Raw genomic sequence first — 12,699 nt, 5'->3', positions numbered from 1 at the left:
ATAACAGGAGTGTTTCACTACTGCGATTGTCTCTCATACTTACTACGCTGACATCAAATCAATGGTAAGTAAATTTACTGTATACATACCAATTGCTTATGTTAAAATCATCTGTCAATCTGACACATAGGAGAGTGCAAAACAGAGAGAGGGGAAACCTACTTTTTCTCATTTCCTATCTCCCTCAAATCTAAAGCCGTATTACCAACTCTAGACTGAACACTATGTGAGATATCAGAAATGTAAATATCACAGAGAAAAAGAAAGCAAAATGGAAACTTTTTTGGAATGCTGAGTTTTCCATAGTGTATAAACAGTCTGATTATGATGGTGCAAAATCATCTCGATTTAATAGAAGAGCTGATTTTATCCTTTGCCCTATATAAAAAGCTCATGGCAAAGGTTAATATAACTTCAGTTAGAGATTTAACATTACAGCCTGCAGACTGCTTTTGATAAAACCCATCAGTACCTTTGCAATAATTTGACAGTCTCTCTCCCACTGATGGTACACAAATCCCCCCATTACATGAATTATGATTAAAACAGAGGCATCTCCCTGTTGCCTTCAGGCCTTTGTGGCACCATGGGACACAGCGATCTCTGCTATTCTGCATATGCATCTTGTAAACCACAATGCAAGGGAGCAGTGTCTACCACTACCTTTACATGGGTTAACTCGGTCTATGTATAGCTCTGTAGGCTCAGGCTGCAATTCTACTTTTGTGGAAAACTTTTCTCCTGCAGTATCCACACATACCAAAACAGGACACTCCATTTAAAATCAGTTTAGCAAAAAAGTTCCTGCTGTCCAAGATCTGCGTTGTCAAAGCATTAAACAATCTGCCTGGCCTGAAATCTGCTGGCTGCCAATGTGCTACCCCCCCCCCCCCCCCCCCCCCCCCCCAAAAAAAAAAAAAAAGGAACATTTTTGCATTTCAATAGACCTTCCAGTATCAACAAATCTTTAAACTATAAAATCAGCTACTCTAAGGAAGAGCAGAAATAATGTCTACATTGTACCATGCTGAGGTAGGTTTTTTTGCAATTCCCATCTGCAAAACACACCGATTGACTGTAAGTACAGCTGCTGGAAACATTTTAATAAGAAAAATAAATTAAAGCTCCTCACAGAAGTGTACCAAGCCCCTGAGAAAGATTCTGTTACATACACACAGCTTGGAAGCACTCTCAGGCAAAAAGGTGCACCCACTGCATATGTGTTCACGCATATGCAGAGTTCAAGCTATCACCACTGCATCATCCCCAGCTCCCAAAAGGTCAGGAGCGATTCAATCTTTAAGCTGCTAAAAAGGAAAGAAACCCTACTGTAATGACTCCCATGAATAATCTACTGTAGCATAGAGTCTGAGGAGACAACATGTCCGTCATGTATGGAAGGAATGCAAGAAAGCAGCCTATAAAGGGCTTACATAACATGCAAAGCTGAACAACACCCCAAGTCATTTCCAAAAGTTTGCAATTATCCTGTAGGCATTAGGGATTTCTGTGGGTAGCTGAAGATTTTCAAACCTTCCCCAGCTGATCTGCATCATCTTTGATATTTTATTAAAATGCTAATTATTCCTAAACTCAGTATCTAACAAACTCACTTGCAGTATTAACCTCTATGTAGATGAAAAAATGTGAAAAACGTGATCTCCCCTTTCCCTTCTCCCAGTCATCAGAGAACTGAAAAATGAAAAGCACATGGTAGTCCTGCTGCTGTCATAGAATCATTGGAAATCACTGGGATAAGCTGAACCACTTTATAAATACTGAATAGCCAGTACAACCAAAGAGATGTGTTAAGAATTTTTTCAGTCCGTTTCTCACAGTGATTATTCAGTGAGTATTCCCAACTTTTTGGCTTCCTCTCTGTCAGGCTTTGTGGGGGAGGAAGGGAAGGAAGGTGTCCTCAGTGATTTTATTATAAGTTTTGTTCCCTAGTCACCTGTTGTCCTGGGATACAGTGTTTTACAGGAGCACTCATTATTTAATATCAGAATTACACATTAATTTAATGCTTTGCTTTTAGAAAGGCCCATCTTTTAGTACAACATTAGCTATTTCTACTAGCTAAGTTCACTTCAGAAAAACTAATTTCTCCCGAAGTGGACAATCATGACAGATTTGCTTAACATTACAGAGGCTTGGTTGGTTTTTTTTTCCATTTTAGAGAACTACACAAATTAGGTTTTTTTTACAGAATGGAAGAGAAGGGACTGTTCTTTGCTCAACAATTTGTAATTCTGTCTGGCCCAGGTAAGCTTCCAAGCATACATATGACATACATGTCTGTCAGATAATACCTGACACTAAGCTCCCACTAGTCAAGCTGACCATCACTGTCTTTTTACTTCCTGGCTCCAGTACCGCATCCCATAACATTGTCTACAGAAAACTAAATCAAAAGCAAAATAAAGGGGTTAGGTTTCTGTGATCTTTTACACAGATCCAGGGGAACAGGGAATTAACATCACTCACAGAATCACACTCCATCACCCACCATCTCCTATCCTTCACATCATTCCTTACCTTCAAGAAGTTTGAATTCTCATTATTTCCTCCTACTTATCAATAATAGTGATTAAATACAGATCATTAGGGAGTCTGTTCAGCATTCAGAGAAATGAACTTACTCTTTTGTAAAACAAAATATTTTGACCTGACAAGGACAACTTGCTTAATTTTGACAGAAGAAAAGTGAAAATTAAAACATTTCAACCAAGAAAAAGCCCCAGACAAACAAGTCCTTGGCACAACAGAGTTCAAAGAACAAGGTAGTTGAAGGTGTACATAAAGGTAATTCCTCTTTGAAGGGCATTGGTATGGTTTTACTAGTCAGCAGACCTAATCCACTAATAAATCCTTTCATAAATCCTATATAAGTTGAGTTGTCTACATGTTAAAATGCAAGGAACTAATTCGTGTACACTTCTAGAGCACCCACGGAGATCACAGATACATCACAGGTACTTCATACATTCGAGCATCCAGAAGTGATCAAAATATATCCAAACTGGTTACGAAATAATGATTTGGAGAAAAAAAACAATAAAAAAATTTTAAAAATTAGTGTTTTTGTAGAAAGACTTCAAAAGAGTGTCTGAACTTATTTTAAAAGGGTATATGAAGCATCCAGTACGTACTGTCTAATTCTATATTCACTAGTGGCTAAAAGTGATTAATATAATGGCCTGATTTCACTATTCTAGGCTCCAGTTACCAATCAAATCTAGACCTTTAAAGAGCTGATTCTGCACACTACCACACCTCTTTCCAGATTTTTTTTCTTTGATTGTTTTTTTTTGGTGTTTTTTTTTTTTTAATTCTTCAGTCAAAAAATAAATGAAAATTATTTGTACTCTGATAACCTATAATATAAATGGCTCCTCTGGCCAGTAAGTATGTGCACTACTAAGAACCACTAGAAGAACTGAAGTGCCTTGTGCAGCATGAACTCCACTGCTAGTTGGATATATTTATATATTTGTATACATATTTCCATATGGAGGAGTGAAATATAATCCTCCAGCTCATGGTGAGCACACATCCAGGTTTGCAACAGGGAACCTGTCATACTGGAACTGCTCCTCATACACTTTAAGACTGAAAACAGTAACTACTTATGACGCGTATGGGACAAAGGACTGTGATCCCCTAAACTGCTTTAAGTGACAAACACATTGCTTCATAATTAGGACAGCTGCAATATTTTCAAGACCACTGATTTAATTTAGAAAGAGATTGTAAGATCTCGACGTATACGGAGACAGATACACCAATGCATAATTTTAGCAGATCATGGAGAAAAACATTTGTCCTGCCTTTTGTCTTCTTCTGACATGTTGTTCACTCTTACAGTAATGGATATTATAAATATTCTTATAAAAGACAACTATGAGAAACAGATGATCACCACTTCCATTCTAGTGAGGTTTATCTGTGGACTGACCACTCTTGTAGCAAGTTTCTAGAAGTTCAGATAGCAAAGAGCCCCTGGAAACAGTGATGCCTCCAAGAGAAAGGCACTTGTTTGGCTCCCTGTTCAGCTCCTCAGAATTTTAGTGCTTTTCTAATTTCAGATTTCTTTCCAGTGAGAAAACACTGGAACACCTTAATGGAAGGGAAACTCTTTATATATGGGTCCTTTTGTTTAAAAAAAGACAGAATAGGAATTGTTCAGTGTGACCAATACTGCTTTTTCTGGTCACTTAATCATAGAATTACAGAATCACAGAATCAATAAGGTTGGAAGAGACCTCAAAGATCAACAGATCCAACCTGTCACCCAAGACATCATGACTGCTAAACCATGGCACCAAGTGCCACATCCAATCCCCTCTTGAACACCGCCAAGGGTGGTGACTCCACCACCTTCCTGGGCAGCACATTCCAACAGCTAATAACTCTCTCAGTGAAGAACTTTCTCCTCACCTCAAGCCTAAACTTCCCCTGGTGCAGCTTGAGACTGTGTCCTCTTGTTCTGGTGCTGGTTGCCTGGGAGAAGAGACCAACCCCCTCCTGGCTACAACCACCCTTCAGGTACTTGCAGAGAGCAATAAGGTCTCCCCTGAGCCTCCTTTTCTCCTTCCTTTTCTCTTTTGCTTCTAAGGCAACCAGATAAGTGTTTAAAATGTATATACAATTATGTTGCTTTACATGAAAAAAAGGAAGTTAGTTTTTATTAATATTTACCTCAGGTTTCACATTCTTGGATACTTAATAATGTGACATTTTGCTTAAGTGTGAACTGTCACACCACCAAAAAATTTAAGAGTTGATTAGCTGTTTCAGTGTAACAGATGTGCAGCTTTCTGGGGTTCTAAACTTTCCTTTTTCAAATGCATCACTAACCTGCACAATTAGCAGGAATAATTAAACAAAATTCAATCAGCTAAACAGCAAAAGCAGAAGCACTTGCTTACTAATACCACATCAATACATATAAATTGTTTTATGCAAACATTTTGAACTTTTACCTGCCAGTTTATCTCTACAAGTTTGTCTTCCAGTCTCCTTCAGTTACCTTGTTTTTGCCCCATGTATGAAAAAAAAAGCAACAACCACTTTACTCTGGAACTGAAGAAACCATCTGTATGCCTGATTAAACACAATATACATTTCAACATAAGTGAGGGGGGAAAAAAAGAAAGCTTCCTACCCGTAATAAGGACTGGGATTCATCCTTTGTCTTGCTGTCCCCGGATCCAGGGTAGGGCTGGGTGAGCTGCCCGGCTTTCTCTGCTGCTCCGGCGGGCACGCCCTGCAGGAAGCCCTTGCTCTCCACCGCCAAGCCGTAAATGGGCCGTGCAAGATGGGCAGCTTCTACATTTGGACTATCCCTTAAAGGTTTTGGCTGCTCTTGGCTGACGGACACTGGGGTCAATAAGCCTAAACTGGCCTGTGTGTATGATGGGCTCCCCCTCAAAATGTCTGTTCCTCTCCAGGTCACATTGCGAAGATCATCACTGGGACCGTCAGTCCAACCTTTCTCCTTGAGCACTTCCTTATCTTCTATCTTTTCCCTCTTCACTATGCTGTCAGATATGGGCTCCCCCATTTTGGGGTCTGGATTAATCAGACTGTAGACCTTGAGGTCGATTTTTGGCTCCTCCTTGATAGATGAAATGCCATGACTGTCCTCCCCATTGGCTGTAGTGACGTCCATCTCCTGACAGTGCACAGTGTTGAAGTGCTCTAGTAGTGACTGAGTGTCAACAGCTGTGAAGCTGCACTGACGGCATTTGTAGCAGTTGTGTACTCTCCTGGAAAAGAATGGGAAGTGTATCAACATGAAAGTCTCCCCTTGTCCTTCCCTCTCACAGCGGTTTTACCTACCAAGATGAAGAAAATAATTTACAGTATAATTCTCTCTAAATAAGGCATGCAGGTTTATTATGGTGTCCTCTACAATATGGGAAAACCCCTGTTGGTTTTACCCCCTTACTTGCAACAACCGCCTACTATTCATTCATAGTCCACCACATTACTCTAAAATCCCAGTGAATACTATTGTGTCAAGTTTGTGGGTTTTTTCTTTTCAGTTTACTGCAATACACTTTTCACTTTCCACTGCAGTAGAACACATTTTTTCAACCAAAATCAAATAGAAGAGGGTAGTTTGCACTGTATAAAAAACCCACTTCGTATAAGGCAGAACTGTGGTAGAAAGCTAACAGGTTTAAAATAATCACTTTGCTTTCTATCCGTTTCACATATTTTTGATCAACAAATGGGATTCTGAATGGAACTCTGGTTAACATATAGGCAAGAACACACCAAAGGATAGAAGGTTTTACTCAACAGACGGTACTTTTATGTTCTCTACAGACATTTTTACACTATTTTAAAAGGCCTTTCTCTAAAGAAGCAGCAAAATAGTTGGCTGTGTAACTGGAAGCTGTGTTTTCCTGTCAAACACAGCAATGCTTGGGTATGAGCTGTGAAGCAGTGTAGAATAACACATCTTCCTGTTTTTATTCTAAAAGCCTATATAATACAGCATTGCTAAATTATGTAAAGCATATGTTGCTACACGAGAACAACATGTTACCCATTTACTCCATCTATCATAGGAACAGAACACTGTTTATGAGCTCTCTAACACTATTATGAATAATTGTTTATAGCACAGGAGCAGTCAGAGCCCTCTGACAGGCCCTGGGCCCCACTGTGCCCAACATAATACCAATGCAGAGTAAAATATTGTCCCTGACCTTCATCAGATTGTACATAACTCTCTGAAAGCTTCTCCCTACTGATATACTCACACATCCCAGGCATCCTGAGTTACAACAGCGTTTTTAGCCAAGCTAAAAACCAAGCCTTTCGTTAGCCACACAGGACAAAACTTGTATGAGAAATTTGTTACTGCCCTGACAACTCCAATTGTTAGAATTAATTCTTTTGAGGCCAAATCTTGGTCTCAGTGAAGTCCATGGCAAAACTCCCATTGACTTCAATAAGAACAGGATTTGGCTCTCTGTGCATCTGTAGAACTGGAATGATACATAGAATGTCCCTTTTAGAATATGATAGTTTAGAAGGGACAACTTGCCAAACTTAGTAAACCCCCTTGTCTTCCTTCTTTCCTTTTGTTGGAAAAACAAACCATATGTTATTTCATTGTGTGATTTTTGTGCAGTTGTGTTAGCTCACAGACATGAGTACACATTCAGATTCAAGCTGTAGTATCAGTTTTCTTTTTTGTCATTTTCCATACTTGTGTTCATTTTAAGGGACTAGATGGGCTCGTCCAGTTATGCAAAAATTGAAGTCAGCTATTCTCCACACAGCCTTATGGCAACAAAATCTACTTGTGGGAGAGCAAGCCGTGGGTTAAAATCCTGTTCTGGCTGTGTTCCTTCTTCTTCATTCTACAATTGTATTTCATTAAAATCAGTTTGTCTTTCAATGTGACACTAATATATTCTCTCTTGCAACTTAATTCTTTTCTAAATTGAGCTAAATTCTCTTCTGAAGGGGAAAGAAAGAAGAAGAAAAAAAGAGAGAAAGAGTGCTATCTGATCAAAACCATTCCATAAATACAAAAAAAGCCATGTTGTAAAGAGGGTCAGCCCTGTAAAGGTGGGATACCATCAGGCAAGTCCAAGCTAGACAGGGCTAGTTATCTTGAAAGCCAAGTTAAACACTTGAGAGTGTTTCACATGGAGAGTGTATGTGGTTGAACCATTAGCCCCACTGGGGGCTAATGGCTCAACCACATACACTCTCCATGTGAAAGTTTATCAGTCCTTTGGGAGACTACTTAGCCCTAAGTGTCTGTTGTTTAACTTGGCTATTTCAATAGCTAACCCCCTTTCCTAACTTGGCTCCCATCTGCAGATATCACACCTCCAAACAGCTGATCTTTTTCTGCCTAACTTGTCTGTCTTTTTTTTCTTTCCCCCCTGCTTCCATGCTGGCTAATGTTTTTGATCAGGAGCAGTATACATCACAGGAGTGGTACCACACTTCTGAGGCCACAAATAAATTCTGACTATTAGATACAGTTGTAACTACACAGCAGAGGCTCAGCTAAAATTGCCTTTATTACTGTAAAGGTTTGTTTATTTAAATTATTCATGATTGCCTTAAAGAGACTCCATGCAAGCATTCCTTTATTTTTTCACAAGAATGTGATGGACACTGTGATGTGGAATAGATGAGAACTGATTTAAGTAGATAGTAACCCAACAGGCTTTTTTTCTCAGGACATACTTTTCTAGTATGCATTAAAAAGCAATCTCTGTCTCTCACTGACATTATAAATCTTCATACTTCACATGGGTTTGTCCTGTATATTATTTTACCCCTAAGCTGCAAAAAGTAAGCTAAAGTTTGGAACTGTCCAATATAAGTCATAGTCTCAAATAACAAAATACTAACTATCATCAGCTATTAGAGAACTTCTGCAAGTTGGAAACCTATCCCTTCCCAGAACAAGGCATTAAAAACAAATGTTTTCATCTCTGGCTCTTTTCACTCCACCCTGATAGCAATCAAGGAACCAAGCTGGCAACGTTTGATTTCTTTTCATACTAGAATGAAACCTACTCCACATTTCCAAAGGCCCAAGTTACACTTAGCTTTGTGCACACAGTTCCTCAAAACTAAGCAACAAAATTTTTAGAGTTTTTCAAAGCACACAATGAGCACTCCCATACATTAAGTGGAAGTTACACTTTACAGCCAAACCATGGCTATACCATCTGAAACTAAGAATTCATTAGGTGCATACAGTGTGCTGGTATAAAGCAGATCAAAGGAGAGATGTTTGAGGCAAATCTCACTATGGAAAAAAGTGATGTAAATGAAGAAGGAAACAGCATTCTCTTTTTTGTGATCTTGCTTATACACCACTCAAGCGAACTAACAGCAAGTTCAAGCCGTAAACTGGCAAGTTCAAGCCATAAACTGGCATCATCTTCACTTTGGCATTAGGACTGACAATGTCATCCCATTCTCTGATATCACTTACTATTATTATTAACAAAACAAAAAAACCCCAACAAACTAAACCAAACCATGGTTATTCATGGACATTAAAACATTTATGGCCCAATCCCAAGATTAAATGTCAAGAAATTCAGGCCAAACCTCTGCTGCACTGTTAACATTCTGACAATTTAATAAAATACTATTGTTATTTGTTTGACCCAAAACACACTTGAATTGGGTGCTGTAAGATAGAAAGGATTTTCCCTTGCAAAATCTTGGAACTGGAGAGATTAGACAGAGGTTATTTGATGGATTTAAATGTTCTTATGTTCTAATAGGCTGCGATACTCCTGACACTATCCGGTTGTTAAGTCTTGTTGACATGCTTCAAACTACTCTGAAGTATTACAAGACACCAACTTCTACAAAACAAATTTTAACTTTTTTTTTTCTTTTGTTAAATTACCAGAAGATATTCCTGGGCTTTAAGGCATAGAAAATATTCTGAATGAGGGTATGGCTGATGTATCACTCCCATTTTTTTTATGTTTTCAATTTAATCATGGAAATAATAATTAATAGCATCTCCCATGAAGAAACAGGCTTATAAGCCTGATCTAGTGTGGGGTGTCCCTGCCCATAGAAGGGGGGTTGGAACTAGATGATCCTTGTGGTCCCTTCCAACCCTGAATGAAACTATGAAAGTTTACTATTGGGATGGGTGCTGCACTCAGGAGCAGAAAAAAAGAATCAAAAAGAAACACAGTGAGTAAAACAAGCAACAAAATTCAGCAGAGGGTCAAAGAAGGGAGGAGAACGGGCAGAGGGGAGAGTAAGGCTGAGATGAAAGGAGTGCAAAAGCCATTGGCAAGAGCAAACAAGCTCAGAGCCATGAATTAAGGTGTCAGAAGGATGGAAAAGGTCCTCACAGCTGCTGCTATTGTTCAGTGAGTGAAGGCTCCTGCTCTGACGAAAAACCAGTTGCTGGTGGGCCTCAATTTACCCTTTTGCCCTCAGCTGGCTTCTCTGGGTAGTATCCACATTTCCATAATCTGCAGGTCTAAGACCCTGTACTGGCTTGTGTTGCCTGACAGTGAGAGGGGGCAGCCCTGACACCCTTGTTCCTGACTCCAGCCCTGGTGCTGGGGAGGCATGAGCCCAAAGCACCTCTTTGCCCTTTACCCCATTTATCTTTGAGAGGTAAGGAATTAATTTTAAATTAGCTCAAAATTAATTCAAAAGAGAGCCCTACATTAACTGCTGTCCTCCATATTTTAAACATAGTTTATTAGAAAAATGATTCTAAAACATTGCCAAAGTTTGTATTTCATTTGAATCTGCTTTATTTTTGTATTTTGCAGGTGTTTAATTAATCACCCCATCTTTTTATAAAAGAAGCTTAGAGCTTTTTTTCAGCAGAGCATTTTTAACTACTGCTAGTACTGATCAAATGCTTTCTGTCAAAGACTGTTTGGACAAACAAGGATTGACATGGAAAATTCCAATTTTTTGCAAAAATTAAAAAAATGCATTGGTTTCCCTTAACTTTGAGACACATTAAGGGAAAAAAAGCAAACTACAAAAGAAGCAACAATAACAAAACAAACAAAAAGCACACAAAAATCCTCCAACTCACACTTCTTGCAAGAAGTCTCCTCCATTTTTAAGAAAGAAAAGAAAAAGAAAAATTAATTATTTTGGAGCAAGCAAGAAAATAATCTCTAGACTAAGTGATCTGACATGCAAAACGTTCCCACTCAGTATGATTTTTATCTAAATTACAAGTGTTGGCATGTTTTAGCTCACCAAAATACCAGACACTTTTGGGGAAAAAAATAAGCTTTGCAATGAACATGAGTACCTGAATCCTCAGAGGTATAATGGAAAATGAGTCGCAGCAGAAATAGCAGAAAATGGAGGCCAATAAACATTCTGGAGATTTATTTGCATAAGAGTATTTTAGTGTAGTTTAAATACAAGCAAACTCAAGTGCAATGTGATTCATTAACTTCAAATTTAACTGAACAGCTCTCAAATAATCACATCAAGAAATACTGAATGAGAGTTATGTACAAGGACATGTTTTTGTAGACAGAAAACTTGGAAGGAACCACTTTGCAAATCCTAATACTGTTATAAATACATGGCTGCAAAGGAATAATATTGAGATGCAGAAATTTTTTTGGCTAGCAGGTGTAGTGAAATTGTAGATGTAGAGCCAAAAGTATACAAAAAAAAGGCAACAAATGAAGCATGCTGTTCATGCATATGACTCCAAAATGAAAATAATCAAAAATGTAGACCAAAAAAATACATGAACCAAAACACTTAAGTAACATCTGAAGTCAGCTCTGATACTCACAGATTATGAAGAGCAAACTCAAATATGTGAAAGTCACAACGCTTTCTGCCACCACATTAATGCTTAGGATTCTATTTAGCACCAGAATCCATTCAGCTCCTTGTAAATGGACAGATTATAGATATATGCATATGTGTAGCATTTTAAATATATCAGAAATACATAACATGTGGCATACCTTTGTTGACATAAACTATGATGAAGCCACAGAGAAGGCGAGCTAGGATGTGAGCTGATTCTACATTGTGTTTCTGTGTGTCACGTAACTCTCTAGCACTACTGTTTTATAGATGTGCTACTTTTTAAAATCTGAACTATTCTGCATCTTTACTTCCTAAAGCACAAAAAAGGGCAAGAAAATGCATATCTAATGCATGTAAAACTTCTATTAAAAAAATACTGATACCAATAAAAATAAAAGCTGTAATGCCTGAAAAGTCTCTTTTCCCATTTGTCTTAGTTTGATAGAGTGAAAACTACATTATGCATAGAAAGCAATAAAACCTGCTGGTGTCTTGCCATTACAGAGCACTTACCATAAACTGAACTAAATTCTGTGATTTCAAAGAGGATGCACAGCAGGAGGAAACAGTAGCAGTAAACGCAGAAAAGAAACAAAACTCAAATTAAAAAGGGGGGAGAGCAGGAAAAGGTGAAAGAAGTTGGCAGTTACGGGGATGCTGTGCAGCACTTTAATTACATGACATCCTCAGGATCCTTGACAATGTTGTAGACTGAAGACTTGAAAAAAAGGTTGTTTGAGGGTCTTAAACAGAAGAGACTAATTTTAGACAAGTTGAGATTTGAACACTTAAATGTATCTCTTCATTTTCCAAAAGGCAGTTCCCCATGACAACTGCCAGAGCCGCAGGGTGCTGAGCCCTCCAAAGAAGAAGCTGCTGCTATCCCATCTCTGACTTAGCACTTAATTTTGAAAGTCATGGCTTCCCCTTTCCTTGGGAAAAAAGATTTTTACTAGGCATGCTTGTTAAAACTTAAATTACCAGCTGCAGCAAAATAAAAGTGCTTTTTTTCAGTCAAGGAGCCATATCATTCTTCCAGTTATTTAATCACTAAAAAAAGATCATACCATGCCCCAGCGGCGGACAAAGTGCTGCCTATGGAGTTCTTCAGCATGGCTCAAAGCTGCTGTAATAATGCTTGGAACTTAGATACCACTTTTCATCTTCAAAGCAGTTTACAAACATTAACTAATTAATCCACACAACATCCCTCAGGCCCACTTGGATCAAAAATGGGGCACTGCATGCTGGGACCTGAATCCTCCATGGGCCGTAGCTCCAAATTAAAGATGAGCAATCTGCTCCTTTTTATTTTTTAAATAGACTCCTGATACGTTGCCAATGCAGCCCTCTGTTGGGCAACATTTG

The 12,699-nt window shown here is 38.6% G+C and overlaps 1 protein-coding gene across 14 annotated transcripts in view; it reads right to left on the bottom strand.

The window, feature by feature from the left end:
- Positions 1-12,699, bottom strand: part of TRPS1 (transcriptional repressor GATA binding 1) — a 211,719-nt gene that overhangs the window by 140,396 nt on the left and 58,624 nt on the right. For all 14 annotated transcript variants that reach the window (XM_068163241.1, XM_068163248.1, XM_068163251.1 and 11 more), the window contains one exon: positions 5,168-5,771. In XM_068163241.1, coding sequence (XP_068019342.1) covers positions 5,168-5,771 — 604 coding nt within the window. The remainder of the gene's footprint in view (positions 1-5,167; positions 5,772-12,699) is intronic.

This window comes from Melanerpes formicivorus, unplaced genomic scaffold (assembly GCF_026170545.1).
Source record: "Melanerpes formicivorus ecotype bairdi unplaced genomic scaffold, bMelFor1.0.p_v2 SCAF_71, whole genome shotgun sequence".
NCBI classification, from domain to species: Eukaryota; Metazoa; Chordata; class Aves; order Piciformes; family Picidae; genus Melanerpes; species Melanerpes formicivorus.
This window is presented reverse-complemented; position numbering and strand designations above follow the sequence as displayed.